The sequence below is a fragment of the Mycteria americana genome, chromosome 12, assembly GCF_035582795.1.
Source record: "Mycteria americana isolate JAX WOST 10 ecotype Jacksonville Zoo and Gardens chromosome 12, USCA_MyAme_1.0, whole genome shotgun sequence".
Taxonomy (NCBI): Eukaryota; Metazoa; Chordata; class Aves; order Ciconiiformes; family Ciconiidae; genus Mycteria; species Mycteria americana.
In genome coordinates this window covers 4,527,723-4,554,608 of record NC_134376.1, presented here as the reverse complement: position 1 = coordinate 4,554,608, position 26,886 = coordinate 4,527,723, and the positions used below count along the sequence as shown (strand labels likewise).

The window sequence follows — 26,886 nt, the reverse complement described above, 5'->3', positions numbered from 1 at the left end:
TAACAACGAGGTATCCACTAATTAGACTTACACTTGTAGAACATGACACCTCTGCATTTTAATTCTGAGTTTACACTGAAGTTCCCACATGCTTATAAAAATGTCTGCACAGGTAAAAAAACCAAAACACACCAGCTGCAAGGATAAAGAACAAGGCTTCCCCTACAAGTGTATCAATCACTGCAAGTCTGAATCAAATTGAAATCCCTCACTTTTCTAAATTCCGCACTTGTGTAGTCAAAAAAAAAAAAAAAGATGTTAAAGCAACAGCACAATCCACACGCTCAGTTAATTTTCATATGCTGTCTGGACTTCGTTGTTTTTTGGGGTTTTTTTTTTGCTTTTGCTCTTCAGTAGAATGGAGCACATGCATTGCAAAAGATGTTTCATTTTCAAGAAACTTTTTGGGTCATACACCCGGTGTGCTAGAAGATTTAAAAACACTGACCACAGGGACTGACTTCTCTGCTGTCATGTCCGGTTTACTTTGGGGATGTAATACAGACCACATTCGGGGTGTGAGGAAGAACAGTCAAGATGATGAAAAAAGAGAGTGCAGACTGATGTTAGCAGTTGCCTTGAATTCAAAACAAATAAAAAGGTAACTATCTTCAATGGGTTTTTAACCTTTATTTTATGGAGAAAAATAGAAAGGAGAGCTTTTAATATAGAGTCCTAGAAACTAGGGAGATTCATCAGAAGAATAGATGTTAACACATGCAAATTTAATTTGCCATTTTGTGAAGTAAACAAGAGATGGAAACTTTAAATTGATAAGACCATATGCATTTTATTTTAGTCTAACCATTAGAGGAAATAGGCAGATTTTTACGGAAGACAAAAATGCAAACATATGAAAAGGTCAAAGAAAACGCTATTCCTCCTAATTCACTCATACAAAAATGCCATTTTACTCCAAATAATAAAATGTATCGAGAAAGACCTCATCAACTTGAGGAAAAAAACAATTGCATCGTATCAAAAATATTTCTTTACATACTACTGATTACCAGTAAAAGCAAAAACTACTGCAAGAGAAAGATAATACCAGGTTATCTATGAAAGAAAGAGAAACAAATTTTATTTGCTGCAGCAGGGCTTCTTCATAATCAATTGGGAAAGAAACATCTACCATTCAAAAAACCAACCATGGCTAAAACTGCACATTAGGGAGGACATTCAGGGACACATAATATTCCTGGAGTATTCTAGTGGTCAATAATACTTGAAGTTAATAGTGTGGTTTAACATTGTCCTTTATTCCTAAATGGGCTGCTATATATTCTTACAAGAGAATCAGGAACCAAAGTGTAAAATAGAAAGCTATTACAAACACCTAATTCCACAGGATTTTCCATCGTTTCTTATGGTCATAACAGCACGATTTAGGATTATGAGCTTAACCCATTTGAACTGCTTCATCACACAACAGCCAACGTAAAGGGCTGGTGCTCACCAGGATGAGATGCTGGAGCCGGGTCCTCTGCCAACGACAATTCCCTCCAGCTGTGGCGGAGGTGAGCACAGCTGGAACAGCAGAGCAGCCTGCAGCACCATGCAGTCACTGGGGGGATTGTGCATTATTTTAGCATTACTCCCAAACAATAATGGATTGTTTTACCCACAAACAGATGAACAAACCTTCCATTTAAATACTTTCTGTTAAGTTGTGTTAGTATGCATAATAGTGTCCATATCCTCAAAAAAAAACCCAGGCAAGAGGATTTTTCATGGGGGAGGGGAAGAAGAGTAAACCATGCTCTGCCAGCTTTATCTATCTATGCTGTGAATTGGGTAGCCTTGGGGATTTTTGCCTGCTGTGCTTAGTGACCTTGACAACAAGCCAGTTTGAATTTTGGCCTTTAACTTGACAAAAATGACTTACTGAAGAGGAAGGCATCAAGCTATTACAGCCCTGTGGAGAGATTCTTTCTAAAACAGCATGCGTGCTTATTCTGCCAATTCAACTAGAGTATCGTCAAATTTATCATCCAGCTCCTATACCCCCAAATATTCCCAATGTAGTTTGCCGGTTCATAAGAGAATTTTTGAAAGAAAAACTTTCAACATTTTTGCTCTGTCCTCCCATTGCGTTTTATGACTTTCACAAAGACAGGCAGAGATGGAAAACAGAGAAAAATATCCCCAGGGATCTCCTCTATGAAATTACTGAATTTTCCTTCAAAGAGACATGAAACAAAGTTTATAAACATGTAGCATCTTAACCTGTTATGGACCTTCTGAGTCTTCTTTAGCAAACATATGTGCAGGTTTCTTCTTATATTATATTAATACTTAAATAAATCTTTTACAAATTGATATCTACTAATAAACAAGCTCTAGCAAAGCTTGCTCCTTGGTTTAAGAAATCACTACTCTCTCTCTTTTCTCTTTTTCCCTCCCAAAGTCAACTCCTCCTAACAGGAGGCAACACACGCACATACCTCAGCTTTTCGAAGTCCAGCATCTTAGTTTAAATTCTTGAGCTAGACTTACACGGAGAAGCTGAATCTGCACTGAAGCACCTGAAGTATGAGCACAAGTTTTCTTCTGCCAGTTTTTTCGTGGTGGGCGACAAATTTTTGGCAATGGGGGTCAACAGACTAGCAAGGAGACAACATCTTGAGTTACTGCAGCAGTATCTGCAGGAATTCATTTGTAAGCACCTGAAACATCACAATCTGAGAGCAGTGCAGCTTCCTCACTACCAGCCGTAACATTAGTGCTCCACGTCAGCTACCTGCGTGCTTAACTTCAGGCCTTCCAATATACATGCTAAAGATGGTGAGATGATACCAAGGTAAAAACGCTGGAAGTCAATCAACTGTAGTGCCGTCCTCACCGTTAACAGAGGAGGCACGCTGGCGTTGGCAAGAGGATCGAGGACTATACGCAAGACCTCGACAGAGACATACCCTAAAGCCTAAGCAGATCCACAACAGGAGAAACGATGCGGTGGTTGTCAACAAGTATCTCGAGACTCAAGATCTCACCGACTCCTTTCCCCACCCCCAACTGCTGGTGTAGGAAAGAACAAACCACTTTCAGTTAACAGGGTAATAGAAGCTTGTTTCACTCTGGGAGAATAAATTGGCATCAGTTTTCATGAAAAATATCAAAGCACTAATACAGGTAAAAGCTTTCAATGATATTCCAGAATTTGGTCCTTTTCGCAGTAATATTTTTACCATTTCTAGAGGAATCGTAATGGAAAAGCATAACAAAAAAGATTCAAGTCCTAATTTAGGGAAAAGATGGTAGATGGAACTGTCTCTTCCAGCCTTTTTTTTTTTTAATATTCTTTTCACTCAAGTCTTAAATGAGTTGCTCTGCTGTATGCATACCTAAACTTCACATGTATACTATACTGACTGATTTAACTGCATCTTTTCCAAACTGCTCTGCCCTATCATGCTACCTCAACCAACACAGCCCAAACCAACAAGGCAGCCAAGCAAGTAGTTAACTCTGCACCATAAATAGCAGCAAGTAATCTAACCAGATCAATCCAACGTTAAGCGCGTCAACTGGACTGGCTTCAAGTTGGGCGGCAATCCGGGTAAACCTCCAAAACACACGGACAGTATTTCCATACGGTACTTCTTCATTCTGTGACCCACCAAGCACACCTCCAGCCAGCTACAGAAACAACCAAAGGGTCTCATTTATCTTTATTTATAGTGGCAGTTTTAGCAGTTTTTGAGTTGCTGTCAGCAAGAGGTCAGCTACCTGACACACATAACATGGCGGTGTAAAATCGACTTCCTCACTGAGAAATTGGAAATACTGTTTATACTACTCCAGAATTGATGCTTAATTTTGCAACACAAAGAGAAAGTAAGATACTACACAATTTTAGAAACGTGATAAAGCCGTTTAAGGAAACATGAGAAAACTGTTCTTAGACTGGTGGGTAGTTAAGAATAAAGAAGAAATCATTAAGTAACTGCAAAACCACATCCCAAATCGCATTTCTTTATATGAAGACATTCAGTTTGAGAAAAGAAAGTTTCAAGTTAGGAATAAAGTAGTTATTGTTTCTACTTTCCCTGCCTGAGGGGGATATTCAAACAAACCCCTTTTGGAGATTTAATTTACTTCCACCAGGACAATGGTGCTGGCACAGCTTTGACTTACTGGGAGAAACAAAAAAGGAGACTTGCTACCCATAGCCTGCCCAGAGGAAAAGGCTGCTCTTTGGATTCCCACTCCGGCAGCCCAAGGATGCCAGCTGGCTGGCTGCAAAGGCTGCTCTCTCCACTTCCCCCCATGACAGCAAGATTTTTCTTTTTTTTTTTTGCTAAAGTCCCCATAGTTATATGCCCCAAGCCTCTTTGCCATCCTCATCCAAGGGCCTCTGAACAGCCACAAATTTACCTTCACGAAAACGCTACTACTTCATAACACAAATGGGGAAGAGAGGCAGAGCGAGCTTAAGCGCCTCGCTCAGCATCGCACAGGAAATCTGTGGCGAAGCTCAGTGTCGAGTTCCAGCCCAGCACTCCAACCACAACCAGGCAACCCGCTCCCAGAAGACATGGAGCAGAGAAAATCCTTACGAGAAAAAAATAACGAGACATAGATTTTGACATACTCCCAGATTACCATGCAAAATAAATTTGGAGCTACCAAACTGCCGCTTCCCACCGTGTTCCCCAGTGCACGAAACCAGCTCAATATTAAATTCCAAATGCCAAGGCAGGCTGGGCTGACCGGCCAGCCATCTCTGCCTTCTCGCACCAGTGCTCTTAGCCTGTAACCCGTGGTCTTTCTAATGTACGAACATAAAACTACAGACAGCCTATGAAGTATTTACGATGTCTGATATAGAGATCCCTACACAGATATTCATTGTTTCTATACATGGGACATAAAACTGTCCAGGTCACCAATATTAGTGTTGCTATTGATCAGTCAGTTAACTTTGCTGCATTGATCAATACATTAGTCATGAAAGGGAAGCAAAACAAACTGACATTTGTGACACCTTTTAACCTGTGCCTTTATGACAATCCTACATGAACACTGCTCTTAAGGTAACGTACTATTTTATTTTCTACTTGAAGTCACTGTATTCTTTTATGTATTCCTTAAATTACAAATGCATATCTGCAAAAAGACCCACAGCCACCCATTTACCAGCTACTAACTGGTCAGGTTTTGTAGATGGGACTTCCCTAAACTGTGCTGACTACAGTGAACTGAAAGTGGCGTTCAGGATACCATCTGCATCACCTCTTTCCTCTTTCCCTTTCTTTGCCACTGCTAAGCACCACCACCTTTCCTACAGGAATCAAACTTGTCACCTACAAATCCCCTGCGGCTCTTCGCCTCACCTCACAGAAACCACCCGCTTCATCTTCTTCACTCCTCCCTGATGCTTCTGACACTGCACTTTCCTCCCTGCCACAACTGGGAGGGCTCTCACCTATACCCTCCCTCCAAAACCGCAACAACCACCACCAGCAGCAGCCCAGCACCTTCCCAGGCCAGGTCTGCTGAGGAGGAATGCATTTTTACGCTCTTGAGTACTCTGAACCGCAGCCGAGTGAGATGCTTGGAGACGATTATTTGTATTCTCCTGTTATACTGACTCCGGGTTTTCTGTTAAAGAAACTGGTTTTGCCATCAGTCCTTAACACGGCCATCTGACCTTGTACACGAGATCCTCCCCCTTCCTGCTCCATCTGTGAAGTGATCCATAAAGTTTAAACTAACGCCTTTTCTTTCCCAATTTTTTCTCAGTTCCACAATGGTACCAGAAGCCAGCCAGCTTTTAACACCTCAGCTGAGACCCTGCTGAAAAAGCCAGTACCAATGAAGCCAGAACACCACTTGCAGCTTTTTTTGGTAGAAAAGTTACATGTTTAGTCCACTTCTTCACAGTCTTTCCAATTCCATCTGCAACCTTCACCTGCAAGCTACCTGGAATAGAACATCACCTGGAACAGAGCACAATGAGACTGCAGTTTTCACGAGTACTTCTGGGTGATATAACAAGTATGAGCAAGACGCGTGTAAGCCTTGGAGATGATGAACCCTTTGGAACTTCCCCAGGGAGCAGCGACTGCAACAGCAAACAAAGGTTTCAGAGAAGCACATCAGTAAAAAAGGGACGCGTGCTCTGCGAAGGTCCCCTGGCCTGCGGATCGCGTTCCTTCCCGACCCAGAAGATCCTGAGCGGACTTTTAGAGCACATGCACTCACAATATCACTTCATTATTTCCATCCCTGTTTTGGTAATTCTGCCACTGTTGCACTACCCTGATGACAGTACAGATACAAAGAGACCATGGACTTAACAATAAGTTTTACCTTACTTTGCCTAGAACTGCTCCAAGCGGCAAGAGACAAGGCCATGAATATCTCTGGCTCCTACATCACCAGCAGTGGTGAAAGCTCCAATGGAAATAAGAGGAACCAGCTTTTGGAGAAACTGAGATACGACGAGAGATTAGCATGTTTGAGAACCATGGGACACAAAGTCATTTTAACCCACCATCCACCTTACTTGCTGATGTTGGTTGGTTTTTTTTTTATATTTCTAAACAGGATGCATTATTTGCCATTTTACTTCATTATGATTTGTATCTGGATGGGACTGGCACCATTCTGTATAAGCTGGAAGATCATTTCTGATAATCATCAGACGATCCAGAACTTTTAGATATATTCACGTAAATAAAATAACCCCATCACACTGCTAATACAAATACCTTTCCAATATACAAGAAAAAAATTATCTCTTTAAGCCTGAAAGATTCTACCACCGTTCACTTCCCATTTACAAAGTAACACTCACAGGCACCTTCAGACTAAGTGGTATTTACACAGCTATTTTCAGTAGTGCAAAACATAAATGCTTTCTAATCACAAGAAAGACAACGCAGGTAGTAAATCATAACAGAAGAGGTCCTCTGTCTTGATTTAAATCTGCTCAAATCTCCCAACAGCAAAACAGATGAGAAAACAAAAGCCACCCTAGATACAGCTATTTGAAACAGATAAGTCAGCACGTTAGTCTCCGGCGAAGCCAAGAATACGATATTGCCTAACGATTCTAAAGCCAAACCTCTCCCAAAGCAATTTATTTTTTATTAAATACAGCAATTTTTGACACACCACCCAGGTTGCCTGCTTGTAAAAACAGAAGAAGTGTTTGAGCAAGCAGGAGATTTCTTCAATATAGGTTAAAAAAAGAAAAGAGTAAAAAAAAAAATAATCCACCAAGTTGCTCAATAAACTGAAACTTCAGTCTCTTCCAGAAAACATTCTCAGCTAGGAGAGAAGACTAGTGCATGCTAAAAGTAAAAAAGCGTTTTGATGCAGCATTCATCCTTTAAAATTAAAACCAACAGCTTCTGTCTGTTACTCAAATGATATCCTCCAGCTCAGAAGAAGGACTATGACCATGGTGTAAGTTACTTAACTCACAGCATTTTTGTTGACTGACTTGCATAAAAATAAGCCACATTAATGACTGAGTTTAGTATATATCACCACAAAACTAATTTCAGATCAAACATCATCCATACACCCTAAAAATATTTTCAGCTTTCTCATGTCCAAGAAAAGGATTTTCAGATTTATATGATCCTCACAAACTTTGGTGCTCTAAAGCACAAGCAGTGCAGAATCAAAAAAAGGATTAAAAGAAAACCACGACTTTTTTTTTTAAGAGCTGCTTCTGATTGATTGCGTTATATGCCAGAAGCAAGTTAACCTGTAACCGAAGTTTAACTAGCGCCGTTTTCTCATTATTTGACAATGTGTTATGCACCCACAGAAACAGCTCTATACACATCAATGCCAGTGACTCGGAGTAGCACTGTGGCTCCTTCAGCCCCAGGGATCTCCAAGCATCCACCTGTTGCCTTTGAAAGACCGGATTGGGCCTTATTTATTAGTAATTCACACAGCAGTCTCAAGAAGCAGAAACTGTGTCTCTTCCCATTAAAGAAGCAGGCTCGGCATCGACCGGAGCAGCTTCCAGAAGACTTAATCCAGATCCTTCAGGGTGCAACATAAATTGGCTTATCCATACGTGCACCCTCGCAGAGGCCTCGTAAGGAGGCACGACACACACCGCTTTTGGTGTCACCTCTTGCTCGGGGAAGGAACTTCAAAAGTTGAATGCGTGATTTGCCAAGCGAGAGCAAGTTGTGTGTAAGGAAGAAAAAAAAAAATAAAAGCAACTAAATGCACGTTTTCTCAGTAGCAACCGAGTTACCCTCCTCGGCACACGGGAGGCTGGGGGGGATTTATTAACTACAGCAAAGCAAGGCAAATTATGAAAGGCTTCCCTGAAAGCCACTCTGCAGGAGAGGTGGCCCTGGAAATCCTCCCGGGGGGGAGGGTGCAGAAGAGACCCCAGGAAGGGGCAGGGTGTCCTGGCCTGCTGGGGGGGGGGTGTGTCACACAGACCCCCCATAGGGAAGGTGCAGAAGAGACCCCTGAAAATAGCAGGGTGCTTGCTGGAAGTGGGGGGGATGGCGTACTCAGGGACACCCCCCCCCCAGAGAAAGGTGCAGAAGAGACCCCAGGAAGGAGGAGGGTGTCCTAGCTTGCTGGAAGGGGGGACACAAGGACCCCCCCCTATGGGGAAAGATGCAGAAGAGACCCCAGGAAGGGGCAGGTTGCTTCGGCCTGCTGGGGGGGGATGTCACAGGGACTTCCCCCCCCCTCCCGCACAGGGTAGGTGCAGAAGAGACCCTGGAAGGAGCAGGGTGCTGAGGGGGGGTAACCACAGGGACCCCCCACACACACCCACCAAGGGGAAGGTGCAGAAGAGATCCCAGGAAGGAGCAGGGTGCCCTGACCTGCTGGAAGGAGAAGGGGAGACAGGGACACCCCCTTCTTCCTCAAATAGCCCCCCCAAGAGGGCTGAAGGAGCCGGTGGGCGCCACACCGCGGAAGTGGGGGGCGGGAGGGGGGGGCCAGGGAAAAAAAAAAAAATTAAGAGAGGCTCTACCGGGCCACGGAGATGGACGCGGGACTAAAAAACGGCGGATAAAAGTTAAGGAACGATCGGAGCTCGGTCGCCGCCGTCTCGGCCCCACGGCCCCCCCCGCCTTGGGCCCGGCCTCCCCTCCCCTCACGCCGCCAGGCCGGGGAGGGGGCTGCCGCCCCCTCCCCGGCCTGGCGCCGTGAGGGGAGGGGAGGCCGGGCCCCAAGGTGTGTGGGGGGACACACAGGGTCGCCGCCGCCCCGTTACCTGTGAGGCGGATCTTGATGCTGGAGCCGTTCCGGCGGGTACCGGGATTCGACATCGCGCCGGGAGGCGGCGGCAGCGCCGAGATCAACCGGCGGCCCCACGCACCGCCCCCATGCGGGCCTGCCCGCTCGTCGCGATGCCGTTGATCCCCGGCCTCCGCGCTCCGCCGCTCGCCTCAGCCGCCGCCGCCGCCGCCGCCAGACCGACGCGCCCGCCCGGCCCGGCCCGGCCGCGGAGAGCGCGTTGGCCACGCCCCCGCCCCGCGCACGCCGGAGGGTGGTGACGTCAGCGCGCGTCGCGTCGCGGCCGCACCGCGCCGCCATCATGGGAAGGTCGGAGGGTGGGTGGGACGCATGCGCCGAAGGACGGGCTTGGCGGGAGGGGCAGCGCCCCCTGGCGAGGGGGAGGGGGCTGGGGGTGGCATGCGGGGGGGTGGCATAGGGTGTATAGGGGTGCAGGGGGTGACATGGAGGGTGTATAGGGGTGCAGGGGTGCAGGGGGTGGCATAGGGTGTATAGGGGTGCAGGGGGGTGACATGGAAGGTGTATAGGGGTACAGGGGTGCAGGGGGTGACATGGAGGGTGATAGGGGTACAGGGGTGCAGGGGGGTGACATGGAGGGTGATAGGGGTGCAGGGGGTGACATGCAGGTGGCGTGGAAGGTGAACAGGGGCTCTCAGGGCGGGTGGTGGGGGTGACATGCAGGGTGGCGGGTGGGTGGCTTGGAGGGTGTATGGGGGTGACATGCAGGGTGGCATGGAGGGTGCCTGGGGGTGCAGGGAAGGTGGCATGGAGGATCGCATGGAGGGTGGCATGGGGTGGTGTGGTAGGCGTGCGTGGGGATGGCACATAGGGTGACATGCAGGGTGGTGTGGAGGGTGCCTGGGGGGGCATGGAAGATGGCGTAGGGGTGACATGGCTGTGGCATGGAGGGTGGCATGGAGAGTATACAGAGGTGCATGGAGGTGGCACGGAAGGTGGCAGAGGGGTGGCATGGAGGCTATATGGGGGTGTATGGGGTGGCATGCAGGGTGCACAGGGGTTCCTGGGGGTGGCATGGAAGGTGCCAGAGGGGTGACATAGCTGTGGCACGGAGGATATATAAGGGTGCATGGGGGTGACATGCAGAGTGGCATTGGGGTGGCATGGAGGGTGAATAGGGGCACCTGGGGGTGGCGTGGAAGGTCGCACAGGGGTGACATGGCTGTGGAATGGAGGGCGGCAGGGAAGGTGGCAAGGGGACGCGTGTGAACACATTTGTATCAAGCACGGGGGGTCTGGGAGCAACACCCGCAGCCCTGGGCAGCTGGGACACCTGCCCTGAATGGTCCCCACGTCCCCACGTCCCCCCCTTGCAGGGTAACAGCCGCTAACGTTGGGTGCTGCTGCCTGCCAGCTCCACCATGCCCCATCCCTCCGTCCTTCTCGTGACCCAACCCCAACTATTGATATAGGAACTGCCAAAGACAGCCCCAAAGCATCCCATAAACCAGCCCTCCCACTCCCACCAGAAATGCAATCACATCCAATGGAAAAACCCCTAAATCCTGTACCCCTCCAGAGGCACGAGCACCCTCCCAGCTCCCTGTACGGAGGCACAGCTTGGGACCAGCCTTGTTTCACACCGAGCTGCTGAGGCTGGGCTGGGCTGCCTGCTCCGGCGCGTGCGGAGGGTACCCACAGCCCGGCACAAGTAGTAAATACCACCGGGGAGCAAATGTCCCCAATTTTTCCTGCAGGCAGAGTGATGCCCCAGTTGCTCAGCCCGGCTGATTTATTGAACTGGGAGCAGGACAACGTGTGCCGGGCTCGGCATCGCTCCGGCTCGCGTTCGAGCGGGGACCATCACTGGGTGCTGCAGGGTGAAAGCAGCAGGGCTGCGGAGGCATCAGCTCTGAGTATCCCTGCTTTTCAGCACAAAAATAGAAGCAAGGGTGGCCGAGGGCAGGTTTTGGAGGGGGGTTAGTGGCAAAGTCTGTTATCCCCACCTGCAAACACAGTAACTCTGGCTTTCAAGGTGCCACCACTGTGCCAAGCGGAGGAAATCTTCCATTTTAAACCCCAACTTTTATTTTTTTGCTCTGCCCACCCCTTATCCAGGGGCAAGAGGAGGAAAAAGCCTTTCTCCATAAATTCCAGGGAGGAAGCAAAATAGCGACGAGGAAGAGGAGAAAGCCTCAACAATTTATGGCCAAGCATCAGGTGCAGCAGCAGACCAGAAAGCTTGGGCAGTGCTTTTCACCATCCAAATTCTTCCTTAAAATCCCCCTCCCCAGCTTTCCCCTGCCCTGCAGCACTAACCTGGCTTGATCCCCGCACCAGGATGCTGCCCGCCCCGGGCAGACCCCTGCCTCCTGCCCAGCCGAACTTGCCCAAAGCCATTTCTCCCACCTCCTCTTCCTTCTCACCAGTCTTTGGTTTTCAGCTCACGCAGCTCCCCAGCCTGGCTCCTGCAGGCCCCGGGTGTGCAGCCTCAGGGACAGCCACAGAACCCCCCCTTCCACCCGCTCCTGCAAAACCAGACCCTGGGGAGGCTGCAGGGTGCGCCCGTGGCGGTAGAAAACGAACAATTAGGCATAAAAGTGCTTTAGAAGAGACGCTGCTTCATAGGCATAAATTAATTGGGTCCTAATTTGGGGAAAACGGCCACCACGGGCACTTGCAGTGCCTTTTCCAGCTCTCCAGCGACATGGGGATGAGCAGCCGTCGCTGTGCTCCTCTGGGGCCAGGACACAGGATGCTTTAATTAGAAAAACTACTTTTTTTGGTGCATCTCTAGAGGGAGGTTGAGCTGCGCTGGGTAAGCACCGGGGAAGCGGCACGGCAGTATCTCACCCTCGCTGGTCCCCACGGAGCCCTTGTCCCCGCAGTTACCCCATCCCATCCCATCCCATCCCATCCCATCCCGTGGGGAGCAGTGGGTGCCTCCAACCCCCAGAGCAGAGCACTGAAACCAAAATTGCCACGGCGGCTGCTGCCTGTGCCCTGGGCAGGAGAGCCGGGGCTGGCAGCGATCAGAGGAGAGCAGCTCCAATTAACCAGGCAAGCAGATGCCTGCAGGTCGCTCGCACGCCCACGGCACAGCAGCAGGCAGGTACAGCCCAGCAGCCTCGCCGTTCTGGCAGGCACTGGTCCCAGTTCTCCGTCTGCTGTGGGATGACAGCGGCGGTGCCGCCCCAAACACCTCCTCCGCTTTGCTTGCCCTGCGATTCAGGACAGTAGCCATACGGATACTCTTAAGAAAAGGGGCATGTTTTTGCCTCCATCACAGTCAGGGCTACAGGGACACTATTTTATCGCAGCTTAAGGACATGACAGTGGAACCGAGCAGTTTTGGTCCCAGGGCTCTGTGTAACACCATCTACTGCGGGCTCAGCTCCAGCACATGCAGGAAAGAAGAAAAAAAGTCAAATAGCCCTGCCCTTTCTCTTTTTAGTTTGCTTTAAGCCAGCAGAGCATCAGCAAACAGCAGCCCCACTGCCCGCACACCCATAGGGGACAGCCCTGCCCGACTACAGGAAACGCCGTGCCGGACCACAGTCGGAAGCCGGGACGGCCGCACAGACCCCAGCTCCGGTCTGCGTCTCCATTTACACTGAGGAAGCACCTGTCTCAGAGTCATTTTACCTGGCGAAATCTGACCGTTTCCAGATGCCACATCAGCCTTGTCAGCAGCAGCATGCTACGAGAAGGTGCACGCAGCCGAGCCGGAGCCCTTTGTGTTAACCCATGGGCACAAACAAAGGATTTTCACGGGCACTCGTTTCAGTCGCATGTTCAGGCGTTGCTTTATCGCAGTTTTAAGTACGTAGCTTTGGATCCAAGAAATAAAACCCAAGAAGCACTTTGCAATTCATCAGCTCCAGCATTTTAATATTTAATAAGTGATATGCAGCTCTGGCACACGCAATCAGGGCTGCACACCTCCTGGCAGGGCATGGAGCACAACCAGACTAACTACCCAACTCCCTTGTTCCTCGGTTGCCCAGAGAAATGCATAAATCCTCTGGTGAACAGATCCAGGGTGGAAGAAGAGGTTCTGCTTCCTGGAGAGAAGAGTTTTCCCTTCAGATTATCTGTCACATCACCTCCCACTGCATCCGAGGAAGCAAAGCCCTGAACCCACCCAGGGTTATTTTGAAGTCAAACACACCAGAGGAGGGAGGAGGAAGCTGCCACCCCCATCTTGCATGGAGCAAAGCCCTAGAGATGCTTCAGCCCCTGGGGACTGAAGGGTCCTAGCAGAACCTTCCACAACCTATCAACGCTACAAGGATGGAGCCGTGTCCAGCAGCTTGTTATGAACCTGCAGCACATAACGTTTGAACAATACATGCGCTAGCAGAGCGGTACGTGTAGCTGCAGGGATGGACGCAGGGCCCCAGAGCTCACTGCAAGCTGGACTTAAGAGCCACATCAATTCTGTCCTCACCTTTACTAGAGACCAAAGTTTGAGGGCTTGGAGAAAGGGAGGACTCCTCTCAGCAAGGGGCAGTGACATGCAATGGAAACCTGAAATACAGGTCCTCTCTGTCGAAGGGCAGCTCTAGGCAGAGCCAGATCAATGGGCTCCAGGGTAGTGGATAGCAGCTGGGAAGCTGCAGTGGCAATAGCTGCCTCCGAGACAGCCTTGCAGCCAAAGGACCAGCACTTGCTCCTGTGTCCAGACCCCCATACTTCCATGTGGCCTAGCCCACACAGGGATGAGTGGCCCACCTTCCCCTGGCTGATTTCCTTCTCTCCTAGAAGGATCTCCCCTCACACAGAGGTGGTTTCAGCTGCAGAAGGGTGAAACCCCTCTTGAATAGATTTTCAGAGCTGCTTCAGCCACTCCAAGTCAAGCCTAGAAGTTTCAGCACAAGCACCGAGTCCCAGTTGGATTTGATGGTAACATGTTGCTCTCCAGCGGCTTAATACAGTTTGCAAAAAGTTTCTGACTGCGCTTTCCTCCCAGAAAACACACCCAGGAGCTCCAATACATTTCTGCAGGGCCTTAAGACACTATGGAAAAAAAAGTCTATACTGTTTGCAACAGCAGCTTATGAGGAAAAAAAAAATAAAAGGCAAGAAGTACAAAGCCAGAAGTGCAATTTATTGACAAGTGTCAGAAGTAAAAAGACTCAGCATCTTTGCTCCTCTTGGTTTGGATGTCTGAGCTCTACCAAGACACCTCCACCCACCAGCTCAGAGCTGTGTGGTGCTTCATCTTCAGAAGTTGAAGTCTTGTTTCTCCACTGAGAAATCGTATAGTCCATCTTGGCCAGTCCCAGGCTGCAGATCTGGATTTTCCTAGGAGGAAGTTGATAGTCACCAGCTAGAGGTTCTGCATCTTAATAAATCTTTGCACCAGAGCTTGCCTGAAGCTTTTTACAGCAGCTTACTGTTTTATTCTTGTTTTCAAAAAAATTCTGCTGCTGTAACAAGCTGTTAAGATTAGCTTGACTAACAGGACCCTTGGAGACCAGACCATGTCCTCCTGTTCTTTACAGCACACAGAAGCTGCAGAGTCCCTGCATCTTACACACAAAAAGCAGCCAAGTCTACAGGCTCAGGCACCAGAGGTAGAAGAAGAGTGGCTGGGGTGGCAGAACTCACTCAAATTAAATAGCCTGCTTGGAATAGCACCGAGCCAGGACTGCTTTGGAGAGACATTCCCCTTGGCATCCAGCCCCTCAGGCAGGTGCCGCTGTGTAGGAGAGCTTCCTCCACACCCTCTCGCAGGGACACCCCACAGACCTTGTTCTGGGCAGAGGACTAGCACAGACATTTGCTCCCTGCTGCTGCAGTTCACATCTAGACTGAGCCTCAGCTCCGAGATCTGCCAAACTGCTAAGCCTCTTCCCTGACGTTTCCCCATCTGCGAGACTAAGGCTAGGACCAAGCACGGCATCTGTGACGGTCATGGGACTCTCTTGCAACTGCTAGCTGGTGTCCTATCCTCTTTTTCCATAAGTTCATTAGCATGAGAAGGGTCAAGTAATCCAAACGCAACCTGAGCACGGTTATCAGCTGAGTAGGAGGCTTCCATTCATAGTGACAAGCTAGCTCAGCTCCAAAGGAGGAAAATTCTCCACATTTGGTATTCATATCGGCAACTGCAGTAACTCCAGCTGATGCCAGTTTAAATTCCAGCAGCAAGATGCTATCAAGGCATCCATATCTGTTGTGCAACTCAGCTGACAACTCAGAGCTTTTACAGACCTTTAAAAGCAACTGGAACAAGCTGCAAGGACTACTCTAGTCATGTGGAGGTCTCTTCCAAATAAACCTATTTCAGCATCCTTAAAGTCTGTGCTTCATTCCAGTGTGTAATAGCTTCATATTTTCAGATGAGAAACAGCAAGAGCTCACATACCTCACCAGAAAAGTATTTCTCTATGATACTCAGTGCAGCTCGGTAGACCATGTTGTTGTCGTGGGTTTGCAAGGCTTCAATTTTCTCCAGACCATCAAGCTCTTCCACCAGCAGACACAACCTTTCTGTCTCTCCCAGCTTCTCAGCTGCCTGTGACATCAGATAACCGAGCAGGCAAACATGACCTTACCTCAGTAACAAGTCTGAGATGGTCTTTGCTGTAAGACCCTGATGTACAAGTCAAATGACCACAGTCCTGCATTTACAGTCCCTACCCGATTTGTGTTTAGCAGAGATCCCAGGGATACGACTACTATGCATAGGAAACATCAGTCCCTGCTGGGATTACTGCACGGTGGCTTGACTGCCAACCAAACAAGCTAGCCAAACTCAGTTACATCTGACACCGAGAAGCGGGTGTGACCTGCCACACGCCATTTCATTTGCAAAAGCCATTCCACTGGTTCAAAGGTGCTACAAGACACAGGCTTTTGAGTCAGAGGCACATAGATGTCAGCTGGCAGAGACCTGAGCTGGAATGCCCCCAGGACCACTTGATTTCTCTGCAGCTGCATTTCTGCAAGACCTCCAACCTCTGTCCAGCTTGGGGGTTAACACATAACCTCTTTTCCTTTCCAGAAGGAGACTAAAGTCAGAGGAGGTGAAGAGGAGAACTTTGGGATCTTAATCTTGTCAAGCCCTTTGGACAACCCAAGAGTGTCCAAAAACAAGTTAGACAACATGAAGTCTAACTCTTACTCCTGCAAGATCAGTAGCTGCTGTAGGAGGAGCTGTTCTAGCCACACAATGGCTCACACCCTGCTGCTCTCTTAGGAAAGGAATGCAAGAGACAGTAGATCTTACCAGGAAGAGATTTGAAATGGTATCCAAGATGACCAGGATAGTTTTGCTGTCTTTGGCCAAGAGCAGGTTGAGCAGAGGTTTGAGGACCCCAGAGTGGACGAGTTCCACCACTTGCTCCACAGTCCCTCCTGTCATGAAGTTGGCCACTACCCACACAGCCTCCTTCTGAGCTTTGAAGTCCCCCTGGAAGAGCAGCACAGTGAAGGCACTCCTAAGCTTCAGCATTCCTCCAAGATCAGTGTGAGGTGAGGCTAGCCATTCCCCTTGTATTCAGTTTGGACTGACCCACCTTCCCTAGCACTTTGAGGGATGGGTGGACACCAAGCCATGCTTTCACACAGGTGTACTGACAAGTCTGAGTGCCCAGGCTGTTCCAAGGATCCCAACAGCTTTGAAGGAGATTGCTCAGGTGGCTCCTGGGCACATGCCGAGCGCTTCACAAATGAGGCATCATGGACCTCACAAACCTCAGCATTGCTTCTGCAGAGCTGTACGTGCAACGCTGCACCCATCCCTTACCTTATCGAGCAGCTCCACCAGAGGTGGCAATAAGCCACAGGTGATGAGTTGTTGGATCTGCTGGCAAGGCCCTGCTGCGATGTTACTGAGCGTCCATGCAGCTTCCTTCTGTACAGTTGGCTTTGCATGTCGCAGGAGATGGGGCAGGACAGCCAAGACACCAGCATCGATAGCTGCCTGGGTCTGCTCATCAGTCCCCGTGACTATATTCCCAATGGCACGGAGAGCTGGAGTCTAGACAGAGATTAAAGGAGACAAGGAGAATCCTTACCTCAAGGGATACATGCCAGAAAGTCCAGCAAGATCCCTCACTAAGTGCTTGATCCTTCAAATAAGGAAAGCATCATGGGTGATTACTGTTATATTTACAGACCTATCATCCTCGTATTTTGCTCTAAGCAGCTTTACAGTTTCTATCCAGTCTGCCAGCCACAGCAAGCTGGAACAGAGCAGTAGCTTGACAAACAAGCAATCAATACTGCAGTCTGAGGAGACAGCAGACAACACTAGCCACATATAGTAAGGAGACATGCCTTCCCTCTCCTCAGATGTTCCTATATTAAGGGACCAGAAGCTGGAGGTTGCCAACTGTTTCCTACCATAATGATCAACTCCAGGCTGGCCATGAGTTCCACTAGCCTTGGGAGAATCCCTGTGTCCACCACAATTTGGATGCGATCGTTGGAGCCATCAGTCAGATAGGAAATGGCCCAGCAGGAGTCAGAAATTACATCCCTGTCCTCATGTTTCACGAGGCAGATGAGGACTGGCAGCATCTTTTTCACTGCATCCAGGGGAGGGTAGGGGTTCTTGTTCCTACAAAGGTTTGATAGTGTCCATGTGATGTTCCTCAGGAACGCAACCTGAAACACAAGGGAGGTGTAAGATCCTCACTGCAGTAACAAATGAGGAAGAGGTAGCACCCTGTTTCTGGTCCTTACAGCTCAGAGATGTTATCCAGTAGCCAGAAGCAGCCTTCTTAAGGGCTGAGGCTTATTTGAAGAAGGGAGATGAAACAGGTAAGTGACTAAGACAGTAGATTCATACTCTCCCTCGCCAATATTAATTTCCAATAACTTCAGCTCTGGTGGTGTGACAAGCTATGATGACTAACAAAGGTGCCAAACAGCTTATTTGCTGGGTCCTTGGGCAAATTACAGACCATTCTTTGGACAAGATCAGGAATTTGGGTTTTTTTAAGTGTTAGCAGCTCATTATTCTAGAGTAGGGCACCTCAAGATTTGATTAAGTTCCATCATCCAGACAGTTCATCCCAGTAAGGATGCTTCCAGAAGAGCACTGGAGCTATGTTCAAAGCATTGCAGCTACCAAGATGTGTGTATATATGAACTGGTGTTTTGTCATGTTTGTTCCACAGGGCTCCCTAAGAGGCAAGGGTAAGCTGGGCTAGGAACAGAGCAGCCAGAAGAGTTTGGTTTTTTTAAAAACATCTTGCAATATAAACTCACAGAAGGCCTAGAGGGTATTTAAGAAAACACCAGCCTGAGAGGCCATAGTTATGCCTACAGAAAGCATACAGCTTCCACCACACCCAGGGGTGGGACACCTGGAGGTGTCGGTACCACTGTTACAGCCCCTGAGAGCTTCAGTCCCCCTTATGCTTCTCCAAGAAGGTCATTCCCCCCACCCCCAGACTGAGAAAGCAGCAGGGGGGGCACCATTGCAGAAAGGCAGAGATAAGCCACAAATCCAACAGTTTAAAGCTACCCAAAAAGCAGCAGGAGGAAGCTTGAAGGGCAAGTTCAGCCCTTTCACATGCATGTGCAAGTTTACCTTGCACCTGTTTCATCTTATTCCTAGCCTGAGATGGTCAAAGCTGGATACGGAAGCTAAGACAGACAAGACATCACATTGACTCGAGGACTGTCTGCTTGGCACCCCCAGCTTTGTATACAGCTGAGAGGCAGGGTCATTAAAAGCAGTTTAGGACAGGGTCTCGAACAAAAAGCTGTTTGTATAATTGAATAAGGCAGATGATAGACCACCATTCACCCATTACCCAAGTCATTAAGAGCTGTTAAGTCAAGAAAATGAAGGTTATTTACTGGAGTTACAGGTGACACCAGAGCCAGCAAGGGAGGAATCACATTACAGTTGATAAGAGCATCTCGGTATAGAGGACCATCACCTGTACAGATGAAAAAGGGTTGTTTATTGCATCTGCCCAAGTCACAAGATGGTCAACACCAAATAGCAATCAGACCTTCAGGCACACACCAGGGCTGGGTGGCTGGGCTCACTCATAGGCCACACACCATTAAGTATTTTCAGGTAGGGAGGATTTACAGAATCACAGAATCTTATAGGTTGGAAGAGACCTTTAAGATCATCGAGCCCAACCATAAAGGACTGGTAGACTGGAGTGCCATCATGGCTAGTTTGTGGCAGGCTAACCAGACATGACCCATTCTGTTCTCCCTACTGACAACACTAGTGGTCAGACCATCCCAACGGGATGGAGTCTTGCATTTGGCTTTGGCCAAAATCCTCTTGCAGAGCCAACACGGGGTCTCAAAGCTGCCAGGCCACATGAAGGGACTGAAGGGTTAAGGGTTTCAACAGAGGCAGCAGCCTGGAGACAAAGCTATCTTGAGGAACATCAATATTTTTAGCTCCCCAGCACTGACTTGGGCAGTGACCATCTGCATGCCCCAGGCCTGGAGACCTCCGCTTACCTGCAATGTTGCCCAGTGCCCACACGGACTGCTCGCTGATGTGCATGTGCGGGGAGGACAGGAGGGAGACGAAGGCTGGGATGGCACCTCCCTCCACCACTGCCTTGGTGTGGTTAGAGGTGCCAGAGGCAATGTTAGTCAGTGCCCAGGCTGCTTCGAACTGCAGAGGAGCGTTGTCAGCATGGGTCAGGAACTCAACCAGTCTGGGGATGATCCCCAGCTCGATGATCTGATTGATAGGGGGGTCCTTCTGCCTGGACAGGATTCTCCTGCAAGAGAGGACACCGCACAGCCTGCCATGAGAAGCCCTATGTGATGCCATGATAGATCATAACCCTGTGGTCATGCAAGCCACAACCTTGTACAAGGGAAGCAGCACCTGCAAGAGATGTTAGTTCAGCATCCCATGTCAGCAAATGCCCTAGGAGAGGAGTTGCCATAGAGAGGCTGCTGCAGAAGACCCATCTAAGAAGATGCTGAATCAACAACAGGGTGTCTGTTAGAGTGCAATACTTCACACATCCTTTTGGGACCATGACAACATTATTCTGTGCTCCCCACCTTGTGGGAGTTTGAGACAGTGAAAAAAAAAATCATTATCTGCAATTTGTTCTCTTACAGCCAGCAAGCCTGCCTCTGCCACTCCCCAGCTCAGGAGCACTGGCCAGCCCCACAGACCAGAGCTCACATTTTAAGTTAAGTTCCACAGACTGCTTTTCCAGCTAAAAAAGCAGAATCACCAACTCCCAGCTGCCGTTTCCCGCCTCACACCAGCACAGAAGCAGATGGAGCTGCCCAGGAGATGGGATCAGGGCATTGATCGAGTCAAAGAAATCCAGAAAAAGAAACACTTTCGGCCAGATCTGCTTCCCAGCCTGGTTCGTGAGTGCTGGCAGAGGGTAGCATGGAGGTGCGAACCCACAGCTCGGAGCTGCATTAGAGCTGCCACTGGTACCCCACCACAGCTCAGTGTCCTGTCAGGGCACCCTGGGTGTGGGCAGGCAGAAAGCCAGCTCCATGCTGCACGGCAGATGAGGGAGCTAGTCGTGACTTGCCCCTTTAGGAAGGGTCTGCTCTGGCCAGCCTCCAGTTAACACCTGGGGAACAAAGCTTTTGATCTGCTCACCGCAAGCAGACATCCTCACAGCCATTGGGAATAGCACCGGTCCCCTGGCACATGGGCAGATCACTGATGTGGCAGCTTGAGCCAGCCAAGGAAGCATCAGCAGCAATGCAGCCTCTCCTGCACCCTCAGAAGACATCCCTGCTGCCAGCGGGGTGATGACGGCACCCTGTGATCCCTCCTACCCTGACCCTGGTGGGGACAGCCCTGCTCAGTAGCAACCCTTACAGAGCCAGGCTCTCCAGCCCTTGTCCTGCCCAAGCCTTTGGCACTTGGTTTCTTCCCATCCACTTCCTCAGCCGGTGGGATCAGTGTGGTCCCTGCCCCAGCACAGGCACAGCAAGGGGGGGCAGCTCCAGGAGCCTCAGCCAACCCCTCGGCTGGGTCCAACCACACGGGTCCCTGCCACAGGACTGTGATGGAGCCAAGCAAGGCACACAGGGCACAAAACGGGCACCAGCTGAGGTTCTTCAGGGCAATTTGGTTACCAGGCTCCTTCCCCCTTTGTCAGGTCTTCAGAGAGCTCTTCAAACAGGAAGAAATGCCTTCTGCTGACACGGCCCATCGCAGCTCCATCAGCCACCTCCCTCCCAGTGCAGAGCAGCCGGGCAGCATACCTGGTGGCCTGTGTAGCCTGCAGCTGCAGCTTAGTGTTGCTCCCATTCACAGCTTCAACGATTTCCTCCAAGGACAGCCGAACAATCTGTGTCACAGGGAATGATTCAGAGTCAAATGGCAAGCCAGGACTCCCTCCGGTTTAATCTCTGCAGTCAATCAGCTGTCTAGACCTGAGTCAGTCACCACTTCATATCTAAGCAATGTCTATGCTTTATGCAACGCAGTTTCGAGATGAGGCAGAGGAAGAGAATCCACAAAAGCCTTTGAGGCAACTAATCCTTATAATCAAGCATGGAAAGAATCACTGACACACCGTAATGGGCCTACGAGCTCAGTAATTACCCCTCGCTGTGCAAGGAGCCAGACAGGAGCTTTGCCAGCTCCCAGCAAGCTGGAGCACCAGCCAGTTCTACCTGCCATCGAGGGACGCCACACAGGACATCATCTCCAGGCAAAATAACACAGAAAAAGGGCTAGGCGGTCTAACACACTCCCCAACACAGGGCATGGTGATCAGGAACAGCACTGGCTATTTAACCCAGGTCACCTGAACTGGACTTGGTAGCGGTCCAAGTCATAGATGATACCCACTGCACAAGCCATGTGCTGCAGCACTGATCCTGCCTGGGTGCAGAGCACCCAGCGCTCACCTCATTTCTTTCCTCTTCTCCCGGAGAGAGACTCTCATCCCTCAAACCAAATGAAATACTCCTGCGCTTCAGGATCTGCTCATCCTTCTTGGCCTTTCGCAGCTCAACGCTCACCTCCACTCTCTGCCTCCGCAGGGCCTGGAGGGGAGGAGAAGGACAGCACCCAATTCCCCAAGGAGCTCAGCTCAGCTCTGTAACCCCCTGCCCCAAGTTTCATAAATGAGGAAGGTAGAGAACCAGCACTTGTTCTCAGGCAGCTCCTTGCTATGGCTTGGAGACTTATGTAGGAGATAGGACAGAATAAAGCCTCTCCCTTGGTGCCTCCCAAGGACACGGGCTGCTGGATGAACCAGCAACCAGTGCCTATTTTTAAAAGTTGATTTGCTAAACCTGAAAGGCAAACTCTTATCTCCTCTACTGGCTTAAAGCAAGCTGACAGATCCCATGGTCTGACATCCATGCCAGCCCCCTCTCTGCAGGGAGCTCAGCACAAGGGGCTGGACCATCTCCCTTCCCCAGCACCTTCACCAGTGCAGCTCAGTCACCCACCCAAGACTCATGTCCCCCCAAACTTGCCTGTGCCACCACACTCCTCACAGCCCAGCCAGCTCCACACCTCATCTCAAAAGCTAACTGAGCATCCCTGCTGGCAGAGCCATCCCACACCCCACCACTTTGCTACCCCATACAGGTAGATTTGGGGGCAATTGCCCTTCAGAAGCCTTTCCATCAGCTCCTGCCAACAGGCAAAGCCCCAGTGAGCTCTGCCATGGCCCGGAGGGGATGGCACAGGCAGGTACTTACAGCTGCGTCCTTGCCCTTGTTCTTGAACTTCCTCATCCGCTCACCATGCTCGTTCATGACTGGCATCTTGGCAGGTTTGAGAGAGGTGCCAGCTGAAAGACTTCACGTGCTTTTGGGGTTCAGGACAGAGCAGGGTCAGGTCACAGCTGCACAGCAACATCCACCTCCATCCACAGAGGGGTCTGGGACCCCCCCCCCCCACACACACTCCCACCAACAGCCCGTTCCACACATTTCCTCCCCCATCTCCCCAGCAAGGGAGGTGCTGGAGGTCCCCTGCCCTAAGCAGAGCTCAGTAGGCTCCTCACACACTGCAGCTGAGCCACCAAACTAAATGCAAGCACAAACTACCACTTAACACCAAGCTACAAAAATTACAGCTGCTGCTGCTGTAACCCCTGAGGAAGCTGGACATGCCACTTCTCATGGTTACAGTAATACCACCTTCCTCCGGTTCTGATCCCAGGGCTTTTAGGTTTATTAGACACACAGCCCAAGCCTGGCACAGCCTCTTGCCACCAAAAGCAGCAGCTTAAGGTCTGATTTGAGGACAAGTAGCCACATCCAAGCCCACTCCCTTACCCCACCACACAGCCCAGCTTGGCTTCCTACGCTGAGGCCCCCCAATAGGAAAGACACAAGGTCACATCCAGTAGCACAAAGCGACAAAGTTCAACTAAGCAAAAAGTTCTCCTGGAAACCAAGCTACTAGTAAGGATTGCCAGGTGAAAAACATTAAATAGGGACAAAAAAAAATTTCTAAGCCTCTCCTAGTAAGAGCCACAGACATATACACAAATAAGACCAAGAGCAAGCCTTCAGACAGTTTTTGCCAGAAAAAGCAAGGCTTCCACCCAGCAGAAGCAGAGGTGTTTTCAGAGCAGCCAGACACCACCAAGGGCCTCCTAAAGCCAGGTTGTGCATAAACACACTCAGGTGCTGATCACACCCAGGTCCTGCATCTTCACCTTCCCTCCGGGCTCACAGCCAACATCTGTGGCTCAGATCAGCCCCCAAGAGTTCCCCTTACTCCATCTTTCTAAGTTGAAGGGTTTGGGTGGGTTTTTTTTATTTTTCTCCTCTCTCTCCTTATTTCCTGCCCCAGCAACCAAGGCTGGACACCAGCAGCATCGTCTCTTTACCCCAGCACAGCAGCCAGCCACCAAGCTGCAGACCTCCCCCAGCTCACAGAGGAGCCAGGGCAAGCCACCTCTCAGCTCAAGCCAGTTAGAGCCCACAGCCTTAAGCCCTACACTCAAACCTCAAGAACCGCTTCAGCCTCCCTTCCCCTGTTTCCCCTCCAACAGGGGACCACAGTAACACCCCAAAAGGCCTCTTCTTTTTGGGGAGCTTCCTCCACCCCCATCTCAGCAGAGGTGCACCACAACCCACATGCTAACACCAGCCAAGCAGGAGACCCAGCACAGCCCCATACTCATCATAGGGTGGAAGGGAACACCCAAACACCCAGCACTCTAAAGAAAGCCACTCACCTCAACTCTCTCTCATGCCCCATCACCCTCAGACTGCCTCTTTTATTGCCCCCACAGAGCCACGTACCCCCCGGTTCCCCCCCATGATTGGCTTTTCCCAGGACAGCCTCCCGTTATCTCCAGCTGCTCCCTTGCCATCGCCACCTGGATGCACCTGGACGAGGATGGGTGGTGATGCCTTCCCTCCTCAGCTGCCCTCCTGCCTGGCCCACCCCACCTACCCCTCCACGCCTCCTCCATAGATTTACGCTTTGCCCACTTTGGCTTTGTTTGTGGCCAAACCTTTCATGGGAGATGCCAGCCTGCACCTGTACAATGTCCCATAACGCGGGGGACACTCTGGTTGCTGCCTCCCCATGGCTGCACAGGTGAGGGGAAGGGCAGGGGACGGGCAGGCTGGGGATGCCCCTTTTTTGTCCGGGTAGCTGGAAGGTCCTTGTGGGTGGTGATGCAGGCCAAGGGAGCAGCTGCCTTTGGATAGCGGGGACCAGGACCATGGAGCCAGGCGGCAGCTGAGGGGGATCGGCCAAGCGGAGGCTGCAAGGGGGATGAGACAGGATTAAGAAACCTGGAGCAGCAGCAGATGCTGAGCTGCTGGCTGGCGCAGGTGGGAGCCCAGCGGGGCTGTGGCAGGAGGTAGCATGGAGAGAAACCCAGCAGGAACCTATTATTTCCATGAGTCCTTTAGATTTTGGCCAGGAGCTGCTGGGCAGCTCTTATCGCGCTACAGTATGTGCCTATCACAGCCTCCATCAGCTTTAGTCAAGAGATCATTTGCATTTACCGTGCCCTAACACGAGTTAAATGCCGATGCTCTGGCTGCTTGCACAGCTTGTCCTCCTGCCCATGCCACCGCTCCAGCCAACAGCATCCCTGCCCTCAAAATAACCACTCGCAGCAGGGCTTGGCTACAGTTTTGGGGACTCTGCAGTGCTGAAGGCATCCTGGTTTTGTCAAGCCCTCCAAGCCATCGCCCTTTTTAGCAAAGCCCCGTAAAACTCACTCCGTACACCCCGTGTGTGCAGAGGTGCCAGCCTGGTCCAGCCGAGGGGGAGAGGAGGAGCAGTGTTTGCCAAATAGGTAGGGAAAACACCTATTAAAATATTTAATTAAAACCTGATTTTAAATTACTTGACATCTTCTTCTGATGAAGAAGGGAGATGGGGAGCACGGTAATTCAGAGCGGGCACCTGGGCTCGCGGCAGGAAGGTGGGAGCAGCACCCACCGCCGGGGTCTGCACCCTCCGCACCCCGGGAGCACAGCCTGGGCCTTCGTACCCTGCCGGCCGTGTACATGGGAGCCATTACAAAATAAATTTTATGAGTTACAGGGAACAACTAGTTCCCTGTGTGGCTATTTCCAGCATGGAAATACCTATGGAAATACAGTATGCAATACCCAGGCTGCTTTAAGTCATGGATTCAAATCCCAGGGGCATACCAATTCTCCCTTTCAAGGCAAATGAAAGAAGCTGGACAAAGCTTTGTGCAGAAGGTGATGTGGGGGGTGTTGAGAGAAGACCTTCAGATAAATCTGTTTTTTGTGGGCATTAAAAAGCCAGTTGTGCTAATCCTCAATGCTGTATTTTTAAGCTTCAAGTGCCACCGGTTGCATTATCTTGTTTCTTGGCTGCTCGAGACGGGAAAATTACATTTCAATTGCTTTTTAATTCAACTTAATCTGGTGCAAAAGTTAGTGTGCACCCTCTAATTTTGTTTTCTGAGCGGTTTGTTTCAGCTAATTCCTAATCAGCCGATGCTAAATCAAAACAGGCCTGGCTCAAGCTGAAATAGATGAGTCTTCGCAACCTTTCCAAGCAATTTAATTAAATTGGCTTAAAATCACACCCCAAGATAAGTGGGGGCAGCCTCCTGCATAGGCCAGCCCCCAGCATTTGCTCCTCTGGCTGGAGAGCTCTCTCGCCCAAGGTGCTGCAGGATACGAACGTGCAACAAGGCTGCGAGAAGTTTATCGTTATCCTGGGCTGCTCTTTCCCTCTCTGCCCTTTCCATTCCCTCTCCACCTGCCAAGCGCAATCAGACCCATCCTGTTCAGCCCTCTGTCACTGCCAGCACAGGGAGGGAGAGGATGCGGAGAGAAAAACATGTGCAAATTGATGAGCAGCCCCCCTCCCCGGCCTTCGCTTCAGTCACCGATGGCATAAGAGGTGACACCGCCAAGCACTCGGCCCCACGAGCAGGCAGAGGGTGAGCGGGGCTGATTTCAACCCGTGCTGAGGACACGGGCAGATCAATGTTTGCCCAATGGGAAAGGGAACAACCGCTGGAGGAACAAAAAGTTTCGGTTTTCAGCATAATAAGAAGGTATCACAGCTAATGGAGAGGAAAGGAGATAAACCCCTAAATCTACATGACAGTGTCCCCTGAGCTCAGCCTTGTGTGCTCAAGCTGAAAATCCACATCGTGACAGGTATGGAAAGCTGCGGTTCCAGTTTAGAGGTTTTCTTTGTGGCTACTCTCTCCCGCCCTGCCGCCCTTCGCCCTGCGCTCCCACCGGCGCACTGCAGGTTGGTTGGACTGTGACTGGTGG

General features: G+C 50.1%; 2 protein-coding genes across 5 annotated transcripts in view; both read right to left on the bottom strand.

The window, feature by feature from the left end:
• Nucleotides 1-9,460, bottom strand: part of SMURF1 (SMAD specific E3 ubiquitin protein ligase 1) — a 47,626-nt gene extending 38,166 nt beyond the window's left edge. For all 4 annotated transcript variants that reach the window (XM_075514630.1, XM_075514633.1, XM_075514629.1 and 1 more), the window contains exon 1: nucleotides 9,215-9,460. In XM_075514630.1, the coding sequence (XP_075370745.1) occupies nucleotides 9,215-9,269 (55 nt within the window). In that variant the 5' untranslated portion in view covers nucleotides 9,270-9,460. The remainder of the gene's footprint in view (nucleotides 1-9,214) is intronic.
• A 4,824-nt stretch (nucleotides 9,461-14,284) lies between these two features.
• On the bottom strand, nucleotides 14,285-22,951 carry KPNA7 (karyopherin subunit alpha 7). The gene is made up of 10 exons (XM_075515243.1): nucleotides 22,843-22,951; nucleotides 22,039-22,176; nucleotides 21,388-21,473; nucleotides 19,648-19,916; nucleotides 19,018-19,100; nucleotides 17,551-17,814; nucleotides 16,952-17,185; nucleotides 16,433-16,615; nucleotides 15,569-15,718; nucleotides 14,285-14,502 (listed from the first exon to the last, which is right to left on the bottom strand). Exons 1-10 carry the CDS (start codon nucleotides 22,906-22,908, stop codon nucleotides 14,422-14,424), a joined length of 1,554 nt encoding a protein of 517 aa, XP_075371358.1. The 5' UTR covers nucleotides 22,909-22,951; the 3' UTR covers nucleotides 14,285-14,421.
• Between the last annotated feature and the right edge of the window lie 3,935 nt (nucleotides 22,952-26,886).